At 39.7% G+C, this 24,595-nt stretch overlaps 1 protein-coding gene across 1 annotated transcript; it reads right to left on the bottom strand.

Moving 5' to 3' along the window:
- Positions 1–2,400: 2,400 nt before the first annotated feature.
- On the bottom strand, positions 2,401–18,623 carry LOC149276579 (gamma-tubulin complex component 5-like). Its single transcript, XM_089503514.1, has 23 exons — positions 18,490–18,623; positions 17,271–17,324; positions 17,084–17,192; positions 16,219–16,315; positions 14,460–14,539; positions 13,927–14,059; positions 13,622–13,739; positions 12,797–12,886; positions 12,241–12,334; positions 11,508–11,754; positions 11,186–11,388; positions 10,414–10,529; positions 9,923–10,185; positions 9,459–9,657; positions 9,067–9,255; positions 8,182–8,364; positions 7,508–7,592; positions 7,050–7,170; positions 6,004–6,182; positions 5,462–5,587; positions 4,856–4,944; positions 3,255–3,355; positions 2,401–2,447 (listed from the first exon to the last, which is right to left on the bottom strand). The coding sequence occupies exons 1-23, from the start codon at positions 18,621–18,623 to the stop codon at positions 2,401–2,403; spliced, it is 3,057 nt and encodes a 1,018-aa protein (XP_089359640.1).
- Positions 18,624–24,595: the final 5,972 nt, after the last annotated feature.

The raw sequence follows: 24,595 nt of genomic DNA, 5'->3' as shown, positions 1-24,595 counted from the left end.
CTGCCTAGTCCTGATTCAGGACCATGGTCACCATGCGCACCGCTGACTGGCGGAGTATGACATCATAAGCCAGCGTTATGTATGACTATGTCTTAAAGGTGCACAGCACGTCCATTGCACGTACATATTAAGAACCTAACCAAGAATGAAAAGAAACCACAAACACAGTTTAAACTGGATATAAACGGCCCTAGCTGTATTAGAGGTTATAAGAGGCATTAACCATTTAAAGTAACAATTAAATATATAACAAAATACAGTCCGCCCTTTCCTAGCCAGATTGTATAACACCAAACCTCTGTCCACCTCAAACCAGAGGCGACCGTTACCCTTATAAAAGCTACAACGGTATAACATAACACTTTTAGAGGGAGGGTGGGACACTCATTCAGTAACAGCTCTTTGCGATTGTAACTGAGGAAAGAGAACTACCCTTTGCACGCAAATGCTCAGAAAAATACCCCTCGTCTAATAATCAAGGTCGTATTCTAATCAGACCTCAAATACAGGTCTGAGTACAAGACTAAGATCCAGATCCCCCGTGGCGCTCCAGGGGACCTGGATCCTCCTGTCTGGTAACCTCGCCGGCACTTTCATCGGGCGCCTATCACCGAGTGCAGGCGAAAGCACAGGCAGCAGCGGAGGTTGCCTAGCGTGCCCTCAGCATGGGGGGCTCTTCCTCCGCCGCTGGGATAGCCCACCCACTGCTGGGGAAGCAGAGCCGGTTGTGACAGGCGGCCCTCCAGAAGCAAGACCGGCCCGTCCATGGGACCCCGGCAGCACTGTGCCGCCCCAAATTCATAGATCCGGAAGACTTGCCGTGTTAATTTTCTGGAGTAGGAGGGGCCTAGCAGGGTCACACAGCGTCATTGCATAATCCCGTGGGAGCTGCAGTAAGCGCCTGCTGAGGCGTAAGCTAGCGTCAGAGTGGGTAGGTAAGTCTTAGAGTGGGTATATTAGTGTCTAGGTATGTAAGTGGGTATATTAGTGTCTGGGTGTGTAAGTGTCCCCCTATATGCCACTCTGTCCCATGATATGCCTTTAACCCCCTATATGCCAGAGTGGCATATAGGGGTATAAGGCATTTCTGGAGGCAGAATGGCATATAGGGGGTTAAAAGGCATATCATGGGGCAGAGTGGCATATAGGAGGGTAAAAGGCATATCAGGGAGGCAGAGTGCCATATAGGGGGTATAAGGCATTTCTGGGGGCAGAGTGGCAAGCCTGGGGGCAGATTGGCAAATAAAAGGAAATAAAAACAAAATTATATTTTTCTCAATCATAGCTTTTATTAAATATGAAAAAATATTTTACATGAATTAATATTTACTAGTAAAACTTTACTAGTAGCCAACCCAGGGTATTCAATTTTGGGTATTTTGACACTTTCAGTGCAGTCATTTTACCACCAATATTTGCCAAAGAGATAAAATATTTGAAGTTTTTTTTTCCCCCACACTTCGTACATTTATATCTGAATTGCAAAGAGTTACTAAGAAACAACAATATGTGTTCAGCAACATCTCCTGATTACAGTGATACCCCTATGCATGGGTTTATCAGGTTGTTTGGGGGCACAATTAGGACATGCGCAATTCAGTTTGGAATTTTGACATCTGCTCATACTGCACGCCTATGTCCTATTTGAATCCAGCCAATTAAATTTGCCCCATCAAAACATACCTTTTGGAAAAATAGACACCCAAGGTTATTGGAAATGCTGGTATGTTAACACTTTCCATGCACTTATTCTACCACCAGCCATTGCCAAAGTCTGTGGTATTTTTTGTGTGTTTTTTCCCCCCACATACATTGCAATTTAGGTGTGAATTTACAGCTCCTGGTATATGTCACTGCCAAACAATAACTCAATTGTTTTCAGCAACATCTGCTAAGTTCAGTAATACCACCAATGCATGGGTTTTTTCGGGTTGTTTGGGGACTAAAAAGGCCACATTTGGGACATGCGCATTTCAGTTTTTCAACTTGGAACTTTGACATCAGATTAAAAAGGAATTGGGACATCTTTGAAGCCTACCAACTCAAATATACAGCACCAATTTTGTACTTGCTCATAAAACGAAATTTCCCCCCCCCCCCCCCCACAAACAGAAAAGGAACTAAGCATGAAGCTGTGAAACACAAGAATACAGTTTAAATAATTGTCTTTTATATAAATATTTATTGTTTTTTCAAAACAATAAAGCAAATAATGCAATTTCAGAGGTACAAAGAACATAATGTGATGCGTTTTATAAACAATACAAAAAAATTCCATGATATGAAGAGCATTTTACAGTTCTGTTTCTCCTGTACACTGTGCATATTAACAAAATATCCACCCAATGTGGTATGATCCCAGAGGCACATAGTGTCTCAGCCACTTTTTCCTGACAGCCATTAACTCTGCTCCATGCCGGCCATTAGCGATAATGCCAGGGACTCTACTGTGGAAAAAAGAAATACGTGTTTACATTAAAGTAAGCTTTACATTAAAGTAAGACATTTTAAGTACCAGGCAACGAGATCTACCTCTGGCCCCAGAGATACCTAATGGGCGGGCAGTTTCTGTATTCTTCATCTCTGGTTACGAGATCCACTTAAGAAAAAATTCACAATTCTTTGCCTACATTTTTTCAAAAGTGGCCTCTTCTGTATGCTTTTTTTTTTTTTTTGAGCATTAGCAGAAGCAAAATCAGGTTGTTTTTTCACAGAAATGCTCTTTAAAAAGGAACAGTATAAGGCCTACGCAACACCACATGCAACGTCCACAAATTGCAGCGCTGTGGCGCTTCTTCCCTTCCCCGGTCTGACTTTTTTGAGCCAGTCTTGGCTGCTTGATGCAGCCGATCACTGGCAAGAAAGCGCTTGTAGGGGTCTTGTTACGGCACCTGAAACTCTTGTGTGAGCTGGTTGTGAAAATACAGGCCATGAGCACTGGCAAGCACACTCAGCCAACACATCTCCAGCCTAGGAGCTGGAAAAGAGGCATAAGTGCTATTCTGCATCTCTCCACTTGCAAGGACACAAAAACAGTGATTTTAAGGGGGTACTAGGATATGCTATGTATTAAAGTGGATACAGTGGTTTGTCCTTTTAACAACTGAGCAGTTATGCTGGTTTGGTTTAGATTGCTATGCCAGTTTAATGGAAAAGGTGCAGATATCACCCTAAAGGACTTCATTTTATGGGTATAAACAACCCCACATATGTACTTCTACACACAAAAAAACTAATTTTAACTGCAAACTTACAATGTGGGAAGGACCCTCTACACACAGCCTTGTTTAAAACTTTCACAAGAAATTTGTGGCAATTTGTGAAATCAGACTCCATCTTCACAATAGACTCCATCCTGCAAGTAAACAGAAACAAGTAGTAAATTCTACCAATCATGTTACAAAAAAGGTTATTTTTTTTTTAGTGGTTGCATTTAACAGTTTTGGTCTCTTTGCAAGACAAGCAAGTAGAAACTAAAAGCCGACATTGCTTAAAATACTATTACACCCGGCAAGAATAATGCAGATGGACCAGGGGAGAGAGAAGCATCTCTGCACCTCTCTTTCCTCGTGGATCTGTCTGCATTATTCTGGCCCCTTGGAGTACTTCTGAAAAAGGGCGGAGCTACAGGGACAGTCTCTCAGTCTGGTTTTGCCAATTGGGGAGAGGGTGTGCACGGAAGCTCCGCCCCTTATGCAGAAGCGATCAGAGAGGCCTGGATAAGGCAGCGGAGAGCAAAGGACATTGGGGGGAAGCGGACCAAGAAAGACGACAGAAGAAGCAAAGAACAAAAAGAAGCAAGAAAGGAAGACGTGGTTGTCAGAAAAGTTAGGGACACATTGAGAGAGTGAAGGGGTTTTTTTGCCATCTTTGAAAAGTATTCCGTGGGGGGCAATTCAAAAGTGAATAAACACCTGGGTAAAACCAAGGCCTGGAATAGCTGTTGAACTACATCTCACCTCATGCGCTCAATAAAATTATATCTATATAACTATGTAACAGGGGCGTCCAGCCTGCGGCCCTCCAGCTGCTGCAGTACTACATCTCCCATCCTCCTCAGCCAGCCCCTTAGCTGAAAGAGCATTATGGGAGATGTAGTCCTGCAGCAGCCGGAGGGCTGCAGGTTGGACGCTCCTGATATATAATAATTAGGGGCTGTGGACTTTAATATTAGCTTCCAATATTTAGTAGAAAACAGGTCAGAAGCAATTTAACGCAAATGTCCGACTCCCACATTCCATAAGCAAGCAGGCAGTGTTTACAATTTCCTTTAATTTCATTTCCATAAAGGTTTCTGGTTAAGCAAATACATGATGTATAATAAAAGCTTCATTCAATGGCTATTATAACTGAGAAATAGATGGAAATAATCCTAGTGCGGGTTCATTCATGACCATTCAATACACACAGCATGATCTGTGGATGAATATGAACGTACAACAAGTACTCTTACAATAACTGCGTTATCATACCAAAACATTTTATTTAAAGAAATGTATGGTTTTGTTTCCTTTAAGCCACACTTTGCATGTTGCTGCTTTAACGAGAAATAAAACACATTGAGTTGTCTACATAAAAACAACTGTTTTGTGCATCAGCCAAATTTCACATGGTTTCCTAGAATGGCAATAATAGGAAAAAAATAAACACTTCAGTGCAGCATTATACAACAAAACAGCATCCATACGCAAAGAGAAAATTTCAGGTGGCATTTGCCTTTATGTCCAAATGTAAGAGGACATCGCTGTGCATAGATAAATGCCTGAAGAAAAGCTAAAGGGGAGGTTCAAACTGCATACAAATTGTGTTTTATAAAGAGAATAGCAGGATATATTCTTTATCTTATGGTACTTACTTCCATGCTCCCAAGCCAGCATGCCAACGCTCAGCAAACATCAGTACGACATTCATCACTTTCATTATTGCTTCCTTAACAGAGCTGACCTAAAAAAAAAAAAATTCACTAATAATGAAGGAAAAATTAATACAGACAGCCTTATAATCCTGCACTGCCATTAATCTTAACTAGCAAAGTAAAATTGTATTGCATTTTGAAAATGTTTGGTGTTCTATGCTACCTCGTATACAACCAACCTGTGACATCCTTTACAGACAAGCAAACAAGCATTATTTATAAACCAGAAGTATACCACCTAACGTAACGCAAATATCTCTACACGGGACAATGGGAGGAAAACACAAACAAATAGTGCTATTGTGAAACGTTTCAATGGGCCGCAATAAGTGGGATCAAAAAATTAAATAAATAAAAGGTGAAAAAATTATTCTTCAATGAGAACTTTTTGTACAGAGGACATGGGATAGAATACAGGCCTGCAACTGGCAGACAATCATCTCAAGAAAAAAAAATGTGATATGTTGTTTCCATTTATAACATTTCATGTTATGTGGTGAATGGCATAATTTGTTCAAATTAATTTGTTTGCTGAAACTTGCATACCTTCTCTCTCAAAAGGCAGCGATCATGAATGGTAGAGAGATAGCGGTAGTGAATTTTTATTAATTGGTCCAAATCTTTTGCATCTTCCACTTGATGCTGAAATTCCAAGCCTGTACTGTGAAGAATCTGTTTTATAAAAACAAAACACATGGCAAGTTTAATATCTGCCGCTCTGCCCCCCTCCCAAATATATTCATATAAAAAGGGGGATTTTACAAAAAGAACCCAAAAACAAAAAAGGTAAATAAGGTTAATTAAGTAATCGAATTGCAGTAACGTGTCTTGGAATTACTGTGGTAATCAAAGCCGGTTACTCATCAGTGTGGCAATAAAGCTCCATGAACACATTTAATTAAAGGAGAAATAGGGATTAGAATATTCAGCTGTTGTTGTTATTCAACTCCTACCTTGTTTAAAAATAAGTAAAAAAAAATAATAAAAAAACCAAAGTATTAAATGCAAAAGTACTAGGAAGTTTTACCGCCAGTACCTATATTTCTGTCACATGAAGTTGTGTTGCCCAAGTATAGTTAGTAACTAACCCTAGTCATCATGTAATTATGTAAACTGTTCACAAAATGCATAAATTTCACTCTCAGAAGAAACATGCGATGAATCTGCTGTTTTTTGGGCTCGGTTGGTGAGGTTAATCGAGTAGGAGCAGGTTGTTCAATCTGGAATCCATCATGTGGAGTCTCTTTTTCTGCAGAAACAACCAACTCTATATAAGAGAAGGAAATATAATAGTATTAGATCGCTGTGTCAGTCATAGTGCCTTTGAGGCAACACAACAGTTCATAAACTATGGTACTAGATTCACTAATCCCAGAATTTAGCCTACGATTATTTTTTCTCACCCTTTTATGAACAATACTGAGGAGAGTGAGCCATCTTGTGAATGTAGCCTATTACTGCATGGAAACAATACCTACTAGAGGCAACAACTGAGAACAGCTGACAATGATAGTTTTAATCCGGTTTAATCCTATTCATTATAGGGCTGTTAATCTCCAGGTTTCAGGAATCTTGTTTATCTGAACAACATTAAGTAAAAAAAAAAAAAAAAGTTCTTGTTCTGTCTGTGCAGCCATCATACGAGTCTACAAAATCCCCCCCATAGGCATTTGCCACTTCCCCCGCCGCCTGGCAAATTACAGCGCAGGAGATATGCTAGAATATTCATTTATCCTGCCATGTGATAAACCTGCTGCCAGTTGGGTCAAGCGCTGGCTTGTTTAGCGTTCCAGGGGGGGGTCTAACAAAACCCTGTGTGCATGCTCAGAAAAGGGTCATACCAAGCCAATCAGTGATTCAAAATGGTAGACCAGGTATTTGGCATTCTTCTGCAGCATCTCCTTAGTTTTTTTTTGTAGGTTTCAAAAAATGGGTATGAAAGTATTTACGAAGTACATTCACATGCATTCATCGTTCAAGGGTCTTCCTGGGACACAGGAGTGCCCCTTTAAGATGGGGTGTCCAAAACTAATTTAGTACTTGAGGCCTGAAGCTGGAGCATATCTCCTTTAATCGAATTCTAGAATTATTTTTTTTTTATGCCAAACATTCAAATTATAAGTGAATTTCTTACCGTTAAATTGCAAGACATCCAGGCTGTATTTGGCCCACTTTATCAATAACAGAAGAAGAAAGATTTGATTGTAAATCTTTTGACATTCAGAACTGATAACAATATCAACTGGCCAGGGAACCTGTTAAAGCAAAACATGAAAAAAGTTAGGTGTCAGAAATAAGCAAGATGGCTAGAAGACGTAAAACACTAAAACACGTTTTCAAACATGCAGGCTGAATAAATATGTTATAAAATGTAACTAAAGGGATAAACATTGGTTGCATTTTGTTAGAATGCAATGAGCAGCTGTTGTCAATATCACTATCACATATTTGTAGAATTACAAGATACAATGCTGCAAGGTACCTACACACTTGAAAACATCAGTAAGGGCAAGAAACAGGGAAAGAATTTTTTCCTACAATCAGAGTATTACAAGATCAGTACAGATTTACACGCACACAATCCAAATTTACCTTGTAGCTAAGCGTTAGGCCATCTAACGTATGGACAGGAAGCTTCTTCTTAGCCAAGTCAACACTTTCAAAAGAAATCGCCAATCTAGAGAGCGAGAAATGGGAGAAGTGAAAACCTTGGTTTAAATTTATCAAAATTTATCAATTTTTCCAACTGTACGTTTACTATAATTAAGATGGGGAAAATATGGAAGTGCATGTGATATAATTTATACATATATATATATATATATATATATATATATATATATATATATATATATATACACATATCATTTATACATACATGCAACTAATACGACTATCAGTATAATTTCCAGTATTGAAGAATGACCATATTTCATCTGAACAACTGATGAACATGTGAACTATGAGTTTGTTGTATTAAACTTAAAAGTGTATTGCGCTAGTATTAAATTGCCCACATTTTGTAGGACCTCTTATCCATGTTTCTGTAGGTACAAGCAGATAGTATTTTAAATCCATCTAGACGGCAGCAATATAAAAATAATTGATAATGTTCTTAAAAAAATAAAATAAAAGATTAGATGTAATATTTTAAACATGCAACGGTGGTAAAGCCCCCTTAAATCGTATTGGTTGTGATTATTATATATACAGTTCAAGAACTTTAATTGAAAAGAAGCCCAAAGGCCTATGTGAACCATCTTCACCGTGTACTGTCTTCTGGGTAACGTTGACCAACAGCTTCTTGCAGTTGAACATTAAGAAAAGATACGTTCTGCCATGGTTCCTTTTCTCTAATTTTGTCAAAGATGGAGGTATAAAAATCATACATAGTGTCTCCAGCTTCAAGGAGGAAAAAATTCCTCATAGCTTGCAGATATTCCACTAGCCTAATAAATAAAGAAAAAAAAAATACATGTTAAAACACACACACCTGTAAGAAATCAGGAAATCATATACTTAAATGGACCCACTTAGTTAAAAATATAAATACAACAAAGTAATTTAAAGCTTTCCAAAAAAAAATAAATAAAAACACAGCAAAAAAATGTAAATTAAATAATTCTATATTACAATTCCACACAACCCTTGTGCATCCCTCTTAAATAAAGTATATGTTACGGATAGGGTTTGGTTTTAGACAACCTATTTATATGAATTGGCAGGGTGCAGCTGTCCTTATGTTCTTGGTAGACTCATTCTAATGCTCATTCTATGGACACATGACCCAGGCCCTTGGCCATTTTCAATGTTGACTGAAATCAGTCCTGAAGAATTAGGGTGTTTAATGAGCATTATTCCGAGATTTAATGACAACCAACAACCGCATGTTTTGGTCTAGAATAGCACATAGCATGTTTGATGAGCTAACCGTACTTGGTTTTGTCTATAAGGTATACAATGCACAAAATATGCTAGTTTATTTTCTCTGGTGTATAGTTGAAACATAGCTACAAGCACAGACCTATGAATACTATAGTTATAACCCCGTTCAGCGATTCCTGGAGTTTTGAAAACAAGTCTCGATTACACTTGCATCTTGTTATATCACAATGAGCAAGTTATGGCAGACGCTCATAAACATCGCTTACCTGTAATCTTCTTTCAATGTTTGCATAAGGCTTCCACAACACTGCAGGTACTGCTTGTCAATGTGGGGATACAGGCAAGACCTCAGGGTTAGTTCAAATGACTGGCAAGTAACGGATTCTGACGACCTGTCTACACTGATATCCCCGCAGGAAAATGACTCAAGGAAGTCACTTTGTTCCAAATATAACCTGCAAAGGGAAAAAGAAGAAGAGATGCTTGGAAAGCTATAATTATGAAGAACAAGGTCTCAATGCTGCAGTGTATACTACTGAATTTAATCTAGGCATATTGATCATGTGTGATAAGCCTGCATTCATTTCATGTTGACAGGTTTCACACGCACACAAAAAAAAAAAAGATGATTTTTTATGGCTGTATATTATCTATTCACCTTGCAAAGTTAATTGCTAGAAGCGGGTCGTGGACATCATCCAGCTCCAGATGCCTGGCTACTATAGATTGCATTTTTATCAGACTCTGCTTATTAACCTGCTGCTCTGTCATTATGTCAGGAGCAGATTCTTTCCCATGACGCAGTCGGGACTGCACGGACTCCAGGAATAACGCATACAGGCTTTTTCTATCGGCATCTAAATGAAAGGTGGAAGATGTTACAGGACAGAAAAGCAGTGTTAGGTTTAAGCTCATCTATTGAATGGAACCAGGGCGGGGGGCAGTGCATTTATTGTAACCGGTTTGCTATGGACATCTTCTCCCACATTTGAAAACCGCAGTTGTTGATCTGCCAATAGAGACTAAAGAATTTAGGACTGCACAGCAACTTTCCTGGCTGCATCATTCTCCTAGTAGCCTTTCACCGGGTGCCATGAGGAGTCCTGTACATTGTTTGCCTACCTCTCGAGCTCTGATGTAGAGGCGTTTTGCGTTTTAAATTTTTCAGCAGCTGCATGGACTTTCCAGCCATTATGATCTGCTTCAGAACTGGTTTCAAGAAGGAGACCATTGTGTGCTGCCTGCTGGCTGGTGCCTGGTCACTGCCTGAACTGGCGCTTGCCTGGTCGCTCATTTTATCCTCATTCTCTGTCTTCTCTGAGATACTGTATAAAGTGTATGTGGCATACCAAAAGTCCCGATGATTCACAGGAACATCCTTATTTCTATGTGTTAAAAAAAAAATTAAAAGATAGCAAAGCAATCTAAGATGCAAATGGTAACATGCCAGGAGTGTTCAAGCGCATATGTATTTATAAATGAAATTTGAGTAATGAAACTGTTTCAGAAGTATGTCTTGAAAGGGTCTCTTATAGGAACGTTTGAATGCATCTTTTCGCATAAATGTACAAACATTGTTGTCCTCGGTTCACAAATCAGTCACTGTGATTTACCTTTGAATAATGAATTCTTTTGCAGGATCAAAGAGATTACCATGAACAATCCATTCATCCACAATTTCCAAGTAGGGTCTGACTGTTTCAACCCAAAGGAAAAAAAGAAGGGACACCTGAAATAAAGAAATATTTAGCTTTGCAATAGCTTCCAATCAAAATAATCATAATGTTTTGACACTATTTAAACCATGAAGGAACTCATTTAAATTTATACCAATAATCGGACATTTTTAAATAAAATAAACCATCTTTACCATTATTGTGGAGAGATTACCATACAAAAATGAAACAATTGTAAAGATGATATCTTTATTAGCTTACTGAAGTGCATGGAATTGGAAGTTTATTACCATCTAGGTTTCTTCATCAAACATGCTCTTATTATGGTATACAGTTCTGGAGTCCCCATCTCCAGAAGGATATTGACTTATTGGAGAGAGTTCAGGGGATAACTACTAAAATGGTGAATGGCTTTCAGGGTAAAAATGATCAGGCATTACTAAGGGTTTTTAATACATATAGCTTGGTGGAAAGAAGAGAGAGGGGTGAGCTAATAAAGTATGTAAATATTTCTAACAAAATACAGGAGGGAGGTTCACATGTAATATAGTGAAGAATTTTAAAACATGCATGGGAAAGGCATAAAAACTATCCTGAATCTAGACCAAGGGCTGATAAAGGTCTGAGTCTCTATGTCAGTAAAATGCGCAGACTAGATGGGCTGAATGGCTCTTATCCGCCCCCAAATTCGATGTTTCTAAGTACCCACCGTTTGCTCTGAGGCTTCTCCTACGTTGTCATACTCCAGAATAGCTTTATATAGTGTATTAAGGAGATGCGAGGCTCTTACAACATTTCTTGTGTCTGGTGGAACCTCTGCTATGCCAGTGCTGAAAACCTTGTGTAATACTTTAAGTTGCGCAAGTCGAGGTGCCAGCTTATCTATCACCATTGACAAAGTCATTGTTTGGTCTAAAATGGTAAAATTGAGACAAAAATCAAACAACAGATTGGGGAAAATCCCTTGTACTGTTAACCACCCTCCATTTGTAACAAATACACAGCCTTGCATATTTGCATTCGGAGTATACCTTTATTGATGATACTCTTTTCAATTTCAGTCAAATCTTCCTTAAAACTGATGAAGTATTTGTACAGTGCCCACACAAAGGCCTGGTAGGTTCGAAACTGAGCTTCGCTTGGCTTCTTGGTGGTCGGAAGGGTTCCAGGCAAAGTACTGTCAGTGCCGTGTCCAGTGACCTCATCGATAAATTTCTGCAGCCTGAACACAACTTGCCCATATGCTGCCAATTGCTCAAGCACTGATCTAAGGCAGTTCTTAAGAAAGCGGAAACAAAAAGTTTAGTTCACTCCAGAAAGACCTGCATTTGTTCCATCAGTTTGTTTTCTTTCCAGTAAGTACTGATTAACCGGTGTAAATATAATTTAAAAGAAAATTATAATGAAGGGCTTTACCAAAGATATTAAGAACAAAATGGGAGATCTTCAATATAAATATTCTGGGAAAATACTAACTCTTGATTATAATCTTTTATTTATATAGTGCTAACAATTTACACAGCACTTATTACAATACATGTATTTAAAGGTCATGACAAAACTAGAATAGACAAGATAAACTGATACATTAGGTAAAGAGAGCCCTAAGCTTACAATCTGGACAAAGCATAATAGAACACCAACATTGTATGCACAATAATAATAATAATAATAATAAATAATAATACGGGTATCTGGTAACGGTAAGACTTGCTAACGTGTGAAATATTTACTGCAGCCTCAATAATATTACATTACACCTACATGCGTCATGTGGGTAACAATTATGTCGTTCCTTACAGTCACTTTCCCATCATTTAGATGAAAGATGTATAACTTTTTTACACCTGAAAGCAGCCTGGGGAGAAAAAAAGAAAACCTTACTTTTTTTCCTAACTTAGAAAAAAAATTTTTTACTGTCTGAAAATATTGATAAAAAAATATTACTGTATAAAATTCTTTATAAAACATTCATTAGATTATTTGCCACCAATAAAAAGATTACCACATCCTTATGCCAACATTCATATGCTTTGCTTTACTTGCACCCATACATTTGATCCAATAAACAAGTAGCTTTCTTTGCCATGCATATAGTTAACAGGCATGAAATAATAGTAGATTTTGCTCGTTAATCTATTATTACAATGCAATATTTTTAGAATACGGCTATTCAATCACTTTTTTTAACAAATAATTTCATTTTACCATATGTTAAACTGGTAAAGGAACAAGGCAACCCCTTAACAGCACAGAGAGAATATAAGCACTAATAAGCTTCGGTTGGTTAGACTCTGACATGAGCGTAACGTCTACATACCAGAGGGTCTCTCGTATCATTTGGGTTTCAGTTACAAGGGTTCTGTCTTCAAGTGTATAGAGAGGATCCATGGAATATAAATGTTGGTCCCTAAAGAAAAAATAAAAACCCAATGATATATTATGTCAATGCAGCAGCATCTCACTTTGGTTGGGCCTGCTTGTCGTAAGGGTAGCTGTAATAATTTTACCAGCATCCCATGCAGCCTGCACGCAGGACCAATCACTGAAACATTATACCGAAAACATTTACCAGTACCTTTTAGCATTTTTAGGCAGTGTTGCTTTATAAGGTATACGAGTCCCTGGGAGAGGACTATGTAGGAAAAGTCACTAGAATGGTTGTCCATAAAGTAGCGGTACCGGCATCCAGAAAAGAGGCTATCTGGGCAATGTTCTCTAGACTGTAAGCTTGTTTGAGCAGGGCCCTTCTCATCTGTTGTCTCTGTTAGTCAATTTGTTATGTTACATACTACTTGTTATGTCCTGTCTACCCATTGTACAGCGCTACAGAATTTGATGGCGCTATATAAAACAATAAATAATAATAAATAATATAATGTTCTGGCAGTGAAGAACACTCATTTCTACTACTTCTTAAGATTTCCTCTACTGAATAACTGTCTGTGATCGGATCACTGTCTGCAAGCTGACATGTTTAGGGCCTTGAAAGAGCAGTTTGTAACAGTTAAATTAGAAACTGCTCCCTCAATTGTATTGTAAAAATAACTACAGCATTGTCAAATATATAATTTATTGATTTCCAAAACAAGTTTGAAATGCCATTCACTTTATAATGCCAATGCATTTACAAAGTTTTTTTTACCAGACAGCTGCCAGGTTAGAATGCAAGTGTGAACTGTGAGAGAATCTGTGTGTCCTGGATGTCCAGTATTGATGTACTACATGCTGTTCCAGCCAGGTCCGTGCATCTGGTTCGCCCACTGAATAAGAGAAACAAGTTCAATTTAAATGGTCTGTACTGCAAAACAAAAAATGTGAAAAAAACGTTTTAAACAGTTTAGCAAAATACATTCCTAAACGAACACCACGACCAACACGATTGAGAACATCAACCACAGACAGACAAGAAGCTCAATGGAATGGATAAACACAGCTCCATTTTCATACCTTTCCAGGACACTACAGGAGGAGCAGCTTTCTTCTCAGCATCTTCTAGTGGTGTCCTATCAACCTGGATTCCTGAGTCTTCCCTGCTAAGAGGCTCCTGATCACCGTCTTCCTCACCGGCATCAGATAACTCCTATAAAAAAAAATTTACAGCGCTAGTAAGAAGCGGGAAAAAAAGTAAAATAATAAAATGCAACTCTGTAAATGTAAAGCGTAACTGTATACGGAACACCTTTAAATTACATATCGACATATGGGACGTGACCGAATGAACAAAGTTTAACTGTTAATGACCAACAAAATATTAGTAATGTAACATTATTGTATGGACGTTATAGACAAGGAAAAGCATAATTTGATGGAATAAGCCTGATTTTTTTTAGGCATGAAAACTAGTGCCACGGTATATCTATTCACTCTGATGTGGAAACATACAGTATATCACGATCTTAAACTCAGTGGGTGTAATATATATACATACATACATACATATACACACACACACAATTTGAATGTATTTATTAAAAACTTACGGGTGTGTCTCCTTCAGGACTCGGACCAAAATCTTCACCTTCCCTCAGGTATTTCCCCCAATCAAATTTCTCTTCTTCTTCTACAATGGAGAATTTTGTTAGTTTACAAAAATCTGCAATAACGACATTCTCTAAAGTAACATCCACAACAACCCATACAACTTTTTTGTGATTCCTTAGCATACTGCCTTGTAATAAGCAACAGAATATTTCAGTCTTAATCAGACAGAGGGGAAAGTGTAAGGAAGGACTAACTTAATTAGACGTGCCAAAAGAATCAACCCAACATGGTGTTTATGCAAAGAAAATCACTCAGATTATTTTATGACTGCAAACAATTGATAAAGAAATGTATCGGAACACAACTGAATAAACACTACTTCCCATCAAAGATTTACTACATAACTGCATTTCATGCTTAAATAAAAAAGAAAAAATTTATTTATATAAATATAAATATATATATATATTATATATACACACACGCACCGTATTTGCTAGATTATAAGACGCCCCTGATTATAAGACGACCCCCCAAATCTGAATATTAATTTAGGAAAAAAAGAAAGCCTGAATATAAGACGACCCTATAGAAAAAAAGTTTTACCAGTAAGTGTTAATTCATCTAAACTATTTTCTTTTTTAATAAAAGCTATGATTGAGAAAAATATTTTGGTTTTATTTCCTTCTATTTTCCAACCTGCCCCCCAGTTATGCACATCTGCCCCAGAAATGCCTTATACCCCTTATATGCCACTGTGCCCCATGATATGCCTTTCAACCCCCTATGTGCCACTCTGCCTCCAGAAATGCCTTATACCCCTATATGCCACTCTGGCATTTAGAGGGTTAAAAGGCATATTATGGGGAAGAGTGGCATATAGGGAGGTTTAAGGCATTCAGAAAGCAGAGTGGCGTATAGAGGGTTAAAAAGGCATTTCTGGAGGCAGAGTGGCATTAAGGGGGTTAAAAGGCATTTCACAGAGCACTCTGCCTCCAGAAATGCCTTATGCCCCCCATTTAACACTCCCCCCCCCCCAAACTTACCGGTGCTTCTGACTTCCCTGTCATGTAACCGGGGCAGCGTGTAGATCCCACGCACTTACGCTGCAGCCGGAAGGAGGCGTGGCTAGCAGCGGGGGTTGTCTGCGTCCATCATGCAGACCTTCCCCGACTGTCAGAGATCAGAGTTCCCCGATCCGGGGAACTCTGATCTCTGACAGTCGGGGAAGGTCTGCGCGATGGACGCAGACAACCCCCGCTGCTGGCCACACCTCCTTCCGGCTGCAGCAGAAGTTGTCTACGCGAATCGCGTAGACATCTACACGCTGCCCCAGCTACACACCGGGGACTCAGAAGTACCGGTAAGTGGGGCGGGGGGGGGGGGAAGAGACAGGAGGATCCAGGTACCCTGCAGCTGCGGGGGATCTGGATCTTAATCGTCTCATAGTCAGACCTATTTGAGGTCTGATTATAAGACGACCCCGATTATAAGACGAGGGGTATTTTTCAGAGCATTTGCTCTGAAAAAAACCTTGTCTTATAATCGAGCAAATACAGTATATATATATATATATATATATATGATGGCCCCCTTTTACAAAGCATTCACTGTTATCACAACCTATCTTCATGAGACGGGAAGAACAAAGCACCAGGGTTTGATCTATACTGTGAAACACAGACAGCCTATGCGGGACGTAGTAAGCCTGCTAAACGGGTCCGTGCAAATGGCAAAAGTATTTGCAACATTGATTACCTGCTTGTTTTTGTCTTGGTTTTTCCACATATTGATTATTGCATGGTGAATCTGACAGGGAAAGTAGAAGGGCTAAAATTGCATAATGAGCATCAGTCTAAAATAAAAGAAAAAAAAGAAAAAGGAGAACACTGTCAGAGCCACTTGCACCGAACGCAGCATTATCTTGTGCTGGGACTTGCGTTTCCCCGACACATCCTTAAAAACTTGTAAAAGGTTATTATTTCTTCAATTAGCTTTGACGTGTGTCAAACCCAGCTTGTAAAACCATTGCTTTTATTCACAAGAGGGAGCTGGCAAGACTGATGTAGTTTCAACGTACTATCTTCAATGTACGTTGTGAAAGTGTAAACCCAGGCAACGTCTCTTGCGAGAAGAACTTGACTGGCCCAGGCTAATGCACAGTCTATGATATTACTTGAGTCACCTTTCCGATTGTACTATACATCATCAGGGGACAGCTGAACCCTTCAGGAGAAACATGCCAGGGAATCAAAGCTCTTCATATTGCATAATGAATTTACTGAAAACCCAGATGAAACAGTAGGCAGAGTAGTAGGCTGAGCCACAATCACAAATATGCTTTGTCAGTGGGAACAGTTAGTACATACGTACGTACAAGATGCCCCTCTCCTATTCTTTGGAAATAATACACGCTTAGTATTGGCACTAGATTGTAGGTGCTAATGTAAATGTGTGGTTTAGACAAGGCGTGCTGGAAGAGCACCTACGAATCGAAATAACCTTGATAATTTTGATCTTTTTTTTTTTTTTTTTACAGCATTGTGGTTAAGGAATAACTGATAAAAGTTGTGTTTTTATTATTTCATTTGGCCTATTCGTAAGTCAGCTAGCACGTCCCCACCTTGGATCCCTCTATGCTTGGGAGAGGTAGTACCAGGAACTCGTCTGTTAGTCTCTTCCAGCTTTCTGCTTTGGCGAGGTCAGAATGGATCACTAGCTTTTCGTATATCCTGAAAACATGGAAAGCATAGACGTAAAAACATTGAATTGCTAAATGCGTCGTTAAGTGCTAAAATAAAAATGATTACCCTTCCAAAGTCCTATCCACATGGCGGCTGTTCACATCCAGATACTGATGGAATCTGGAAATAAACGTATTTAATAAAATGTTAAAATAAATGTAAGAAAAAAAACATACTTGGCGTCCTATACTACACGCAGAAAATGATTTAATGCAATTATTTTTTTTTACTACCACTATTTTATGATTTAAGATTTTTTTGTATTATTCCTTTTCCACACACAGTTAGGATGACTGTATTATCAGACTATAAGGGTATATAACCATTCCAACCATTCATACAGTTTGTTACAAAATAATTCTATTTTGTATAAATTAGATTCTGATTATTGAGCAGAATATCGTGACAAAAGTGTCACGATTTACAGTTTACTTTATGCTATATACTTTTATTATACCTTCAACCATAATACATAACCATACTGTATATAATAATTAGTTGTTTTCCTTGTAACGTTTGCAGAGCGGTATGCTCTGTGTATCAGAAGGCAATAAGAATTTGGCCAGTATTATTTGTAGACCATTATATATATATATATATATATATATATATATGATTTGTACATCTTTTTAGTTGTAGTTCAACCTACTAAGTCCTTATCATACTGCTTTATGGCAAAAATAGAATGTAGCATCAAGGAAATATTATATGGCTTTCTACAATAAGAGAATTTAAGTTATCTGAATTTTGTACAAAAGTACACATAAACAGGTACGATATACAAAAAAATTCATAAATTATGACTCAATAATGAACAAATAAATGATATTAAAAAGTCATCGTCGAGAAGGGTCAAATGGGAGAACCAATACGGCCCATTCATTTGCAGTAAGGGCACCTATGGGATTCTCCTTAGTTTATTATAAATGAGTGATTCTATTACATCATACATTTTAACTTGTACTTATTTAATATCAGAAAACAAAGGAAACAAAGGCTAGGAGGCAGATTATTACCGTAATATCGCAGAATAAAGATCCTGTCAAATAATCTTCGCTTCAGCGAGATGGAAAGGTTCACCTCACCTTATTACTCAAAAACTCTCTGTGTCTTACCTCTCCATAGCATTATAACTTTGTACTTCACCATAACATATTAAACCCAACTACAGTCAGCACAGAATAGAACACATAACAAGATGGGACATTTTAGCCTCCTTGCCATTCCTTTGACAATAACAATGACAACAGACGAAGGGGGGGGAGGGTGGGCAATACATTCAGACCTAAAGTTGGACCACGCAAACTGCAAAGCCAGCTGGAAATTATTGTCCTGCTCGTCCTGCAAACCGCTCATACACGAAATCAGCCTTTTGATATCCGCCTCCTGCTCTCTCTCGAAGCGGGTCCAATGCGCCATGATCCCGCACTCCCTGCCATTCACTAAGAGCAACCGTCACATCGCTCAGCCCCGCCTCCCCACACTGACAGACGCCGCTGGGCCTATCCCCGCGTGCTTTCTGCTAAAGGGTTAACAAAAAGGCGGAAGGCGATGAAAAAACATCCGCCATGTTAGATAAAGGCAAATGCCAGTAAGTTGCCTAAGCGTTATGACGACACCTACCGGCGCCTGGTGTTGATACGTTTCCCTCTGTTGGTCCGTAGTGTGCGTTTGTTGTCGCTGTGGAGGGCGTCACTTCACTTGCGCGTAAATGTGCGTGTTGGTGGTGTGTGTTGTGCATGATAACGTTTCAAAGGGTATTCACTATGATAGGGTGGCGGGGTTGCTGAAGTTATGGGAGGCGGTAAGGGGAACGACTCTGACATTAGCGCCTATAGCGTGGAGGGAGCCTTTAAAGCTCTGAGGGAAACGCGAGTTTGGAACTTTTCCGGGGTTCACAAGGAAATAAGTGGCCATTCTATACCCCAAGTGTCTCTCTGTAAAGAGAGAAGTCCCTTTGAGGGCCAACCTCTGCTCTCTTTCTGCTTGTGTCTTTTCTAGAAGCACAGATATTTTGGTATTGGTGTGTACAGTGTTCCAGGTCACAACAATTACCCATTGTACAGCGCTACGGAATATGATGGTGCTATATAAAACAAATAAAGAGATAAACTGCAAACTGGGGTTTATTCAATAAAGGGAGAGTTGTGGTTTTAACTCTCTCACTTGACAAGTCTTTATGAAGAGCAACGCCAGCAAGTTAGTAGCTCCAGAATGGCCCTGTGTAATGAACAATAAATCTTTAAGGAGGATTTCAGGACATCTCTGTTTAACCCTTTCCATACCATTTGTTAGTACCCTTCAGTTCCATTTCTATCACAGGTTAGGTTAATAAAGATTTTCTTTTTCCGTGTTCGATATACTCAAATTATGCATCCCCTTTTTTTTCCATAGATACATTCAAGAAATAATTGTGCTAGTTTTTACTATTCTAATATTTAAAAATATATATATTCTTAAAACATTTTCTGCATGGTTTGTGCCACTGATAAGTGATGACAATTTATGATGATAGATATACCCCACATACATATTTTTTATGTTCTAAAGGGGCACATTCATCCCTTACATAGTACCCTCTAAGGTAGTGTACTTATGGGTTAAGGGTTTTGGGCATAGTGAACGGGATGATGTAATTACATGTGGTAGGGCAATGTGATGCAAGGGCCTTTTTCAATTATTTGTTATTTATTTGCACCTCATACATCAAAATTACAACAATGAGCTCACTGTATTTTTTCTAATTTAGTTTATTTCTTAATATTTCTTAAAAAGAATAATCAATTAACTTTTTTTTTCCTTTTTCAACCTTTTCTCACTCTTTGATCTCTGCACTGATCACTCTGTAATGAGCAAGTAGGGCTTCCTGCTGAGTCTCTCCTGTCCCCCAGAGACCTTCCAGTGGGTGTCAGCAGTGTCACCTACCTGAAATCAAGCATTCCTTATGCAACAGTGTATCAGCATTATCGGTCGTAAGATACAATTTAGTCTTGCCACACCGTTTGTGAATGTACCTGTACACGAAGTGGTTGAAATATATATTAAATAGGCCCAGCCAATACATTTTGGTGGGTTTCTCTGCAGTTGCATGTAACCAGGGCCGGCCTTAGGGGTGTGCGACGTGTGCGACGTGTGCGACCGCGCAGGGTGCCATGATAGCAGGGGCGCCTGCCCGGGACTTAACTTAAAACATCAGGTTTTTTTTTAAACTTTATTTAGCATCATTCATGTTAAATAAAGTTTAAAAAAAACCGATGCTTTAATCTAAGTCCCGGGGAGGGGCGCCGAGTGGTTGCTCGTGAAGTTCTCAGCAACCGCTCGATGCCCCTCACTCTCCGTGACGCCGTTGCGGTGCCGGCATCTCATGTTGAGCGACAGACTATTCCGGCGCTCAACATGAAATGCCGGCACCGCGGCAGAGCGAGAAGACGCAGGACTCCCGCTCTCACCGCAGGACTCCAGCAACAAGGTAAGTGGGGGGGGTGTAGTTTGAAGGGGCAGGGGGGGGTGTAGTTTGGGGGGGTGTAGTTTGAAGGGGCATGGGGGGTGTAGTTTGAAGGGGCATGGGGGTGTGTGGTTTGAAGGGGCAGAGGGGGAGTAGTCCGCACAAGGCGCCACAACGCCTAAGGCCGGCTCTGCATGTAACATGGTAAAATTTTGTGAAAAAAACGAAAATGAACATTATGGCTCTCTTTGCCAGGGATCACTGACATATATATTGATTTATACACTGAAAAGTAAACTATAGACAAGCTTAGGTGATGTGGAACATCTTTTCTGTTTAACAATACATTATACATCATGGTCCTGCAAGAATGGCTAAGCTGATATTTTACACTTACGATATCTGTATGGATCTGTTGTCCTTTTTTTGTTGTTTGATATGTAAACATCAATCTATCTATATAAAATAGTTAATAGCAGGCATTATAAAACCCTCATCTACATCCACTAGACAAGCCTAGATCTAGTTGATTGTTTAATAACATTTCACTGCTATTACTTAGGGGTATAATTCTATATATAGTATAAAAATGCATATTAGGCACACAAATAAAGGTCTTAGCCATCACCTCGCCAGGCAGAGAGACCTCATAGAGAACAGGTGCCCTGTTCCAAAGGCATTGCAAACTTAAGACCTAGCCTTCAAATTCTGGCTTTTTGAATGAAATACAGTCTCAGGCAGTTGAATGTAACATAAATTATATAAATTATATTAACTAAAGCTTAGAAAAAAAAAAACAGTTTATGATTGATGACTGTTCTGTATATGGTCTGTGTGAGATGAGCTAACATGCAGTTTTGGAAGTACCTGAGCCTAAGCCTTTCACCTACTAAAATGTTTTTTGATCTCTTCAGTGCAGGCTAGAAACTACTCGTGCTCATTCAAGTGAATCCTAGAATGCCATCTAGCCAACAATTCTGCACTCATATAGTGGGTCAAAAGTTCCAAAAACCCTTCCTCTGTAATGTGAGAATTCACTAGTTCAGCCTGTACTGTGAAGCACCAGCAGACTGTGCTATGAGATCACAACAGGTATTTAAAAAAAAATTCAGTATTGCTTACATAAAAGTAATCTGACTTAGAAATAGTGGCATGCACGCGAGCAAGATGCAAGGGGCCCTAGCACCCTGTTATAACTTTATGCTCACTCAGGATCTACCACCTAAGCTCTCAATCATGCCCAAATGCGAAAGAGACCCTTGACACAGATACAATGGAACTCAGTTGCCTCTAGCTCTGCCGCTTTCTCCCGCTCTTCAACCAATTTCAAACTTCTTATCTCATGTTTACCCATTGAACAGATCTGTGAAATATGATAGCACTATTTAACGTAAAAAAAACTTCTTGGGAAATTTTTATACCAGTGGGACATGGCTCCCAGTATTTTCCCATGGACATCTAGGTTGTGCTGGAAGGAATGTGGTGGGGATGGCTCATGGCTACACATGTGGTGCACATGTCCGTGAGTGAGCCAGTTTTGGAATTACACCTACTCGCTTATCAAAAATACAACCAGCTTGTCCATACCTGCCTCTCCTACATGCATCAGCGACAGTTATGTTTTCATAAATGTAATGCAAATTATGGTATTAGGGGTATTGTCATGTTGGCAACAATACCTTCTTTAGGACAATTATTTTTCAGGCATTAAAGGGAGGCCAGCAATATAACAAAATTCTTGAGTCCTCCATCTCCAGAAGGATGCAGTGCTCTGAAAATGTATATCTCCTCTTCCCAATTTCTTCTATTTTTAGTTATTTGTCACATTTAAATGTTTTTGATCACCCAACTGATTTTAATATAGCAAACACAAAATACAACTTTCAATGATCATTTCAATTATTGAAGTTAAATCGATATCACCCATGTGAAAAAGTAATTGCCCTCTAAATCTAATAACTGGTTGTGCCTACCTTGGCACTAACAACTGCAATTAAACATTTGCGATAACTGGATAGCTGGAAAAAGTCTTGTTTATTGAAAGTATACACTTCTAGGTTTGGTTTTGAGTGCTGGTAATTTGTTCTTTGGTTTTAACTTTGGTTATTTTTCATGTCTCACTGCCACCCAGAAAATAGGGAATAAATGCAGACATCTTATTTTTCTTTTGTATATGTTATGTGACAGGGTCATTGAGGGCAGGTACATGCGTCAACGTATGGGAAGTGCACTTTTTCCTGCTTCTAGGGTTAATGCTTGTCGCAGCTTCAGCTGCTGCTTAATCAACACTGCACAGCCCTATTTGAGTTACTGACTCATTTAGCAGCTGCTGATCATAGTGACCGGGAACTAGCTTAACTGGCCAGTACTGTTAGAAAGGAAATACCTCTGTTTAGTCAGCCTCCTAAGGAGTAGTTTTTTGTTTGCTTTTTGGTTTGATTTATGTCTAAATGTACCCTGGTTGTCAAAAACTACTGTTTGTTTTGTAAATAAACATCCTGAAAAATCATTGGAGTTGCTGTTTCTGCAGTGGCCTTATCACAGATTGTTTTCAGAGTTGTAACTGCTCATTGGAGATTCCATCATAGACTACATTAAACCCCATACTATTATGTTCTACAATTGCCACTGTTGAGGACCCATGATTTAATAGTATGTCCTGCATTTATAAGTTTTTCAGCGCCATGTTTACCGTCCTCTCACAGTCCCTCCTCCTCCATCCCTACCCTAATCCTAGGGGACTTCAATATACCTATTGACGATCCAGCCTCCTCTGCTGCTGCCGATAAATTATTATCCCTGACCTCCTCTGGTATCTCACAATGGACCACCAATCCTATCCAATGCGATGGCCACCAAAGCAACCTGCTGTCCTCTCACCTTCCTATGATCTCTCAGTTCTCTAACACTCACTTCTCACTGTCAGACCGTAGCCTCCTAACAGTCAACCTTGCCATGCCTCCCACACCTCCTCCACCTAAATGACCACACTAACCCATATTTCTGTGACCTTAACCATCGACAGCTAACATACTTCTGCCAGTGGCGGATCTACCGGGGTCGCAGGGGTCGCGACTGCGACCCGGCCCCGGCGGCAGGGGGGCCCAAGCCAAGGGGCCGCCCGAAATCTTTTTTAAGTTTTTTTTTTATTTTTTTTTTAAATAAGGCAGGGGCGTCCAACATGCGGCCCGCGGGCCAAATGCGGCCCGCGAGACCTCGAGGTGCGCCCCGCGTAAGATCGGCAGCCAGGGCAACCGATCTTACACGAGCCGCACCTCAAGCCCTGCTACTTACTTGTGGGAGGGTCTTCTGGACAGCACAGAGGAAGCGGAGTTCACGTGACATCCTACTTCCTCTGTGCTTTAGCAGAGAAGGCAGAGGGAGGCCGCGCCCCCTGCTGAAGTCTGTGAGCGGCATCGAGGGAGCTGCAGTGCAGGTAAGGAGTAAGGGTGTTTGAATAAGTGTGTGTGATTGAGGGAATGAATCTGTGAATTAATGATTATATGAATAAATGAGTGTGTGTGTGTGATAGCATGGATGTGTAAGTGCTGGAACCTACGCATGATGGGACTGTGATTGCTGTTAGCAATCACACTCCTATCATGCCAAGTCAGCCAGTACATGCTGAAACCTGGCCAGCTGCCCCCCTTGTGTAGTGATGCTGCCAGCAGTATGGGGTCTGCACTTACAGCCACCCTGTACCAGCGTGTATTGGCTGACTTGGCATGATAGGAGTGTGATTGCTAACAGCAATCAGAGTCCCATCATGCCTAGGTTCCGGCATTTACTGGATGGATGTGTAAGTGCTGGAACCTAGGCATGATGGGACTGTGACTACTGTTAGCAATCACACTCCTATCATGCCAAGTCAGCCAGTACATGCTGAAACCTAGCTAGCTGCCCCCCTTGTGTAGTGATGCTGCCAGCAGTATGGGGTCTGCACATC

Source organism: Sceloporus occidentalis, unplaced genomic scaffold, assembly GCF_023333645.1.
Source record: "Sceloporus occidentalis isolate IW3139 unplaced genomic scaffold, rSceOcc1.0.p SCAF_234, whole genome shotgun sequence".
In the NCBI taxonomy this organism is placed as follows: Eukaryota; Metazoa; Chordata; class Lepidosauria; order Squamata; family Phrynosomatidae; genus Sceloporus; species Sceloporus occidentalis.
Note: the sequence above shows the minus strand (reverse complement) of the source record. Positions and strands in the feature narration are given on the sequence as shown.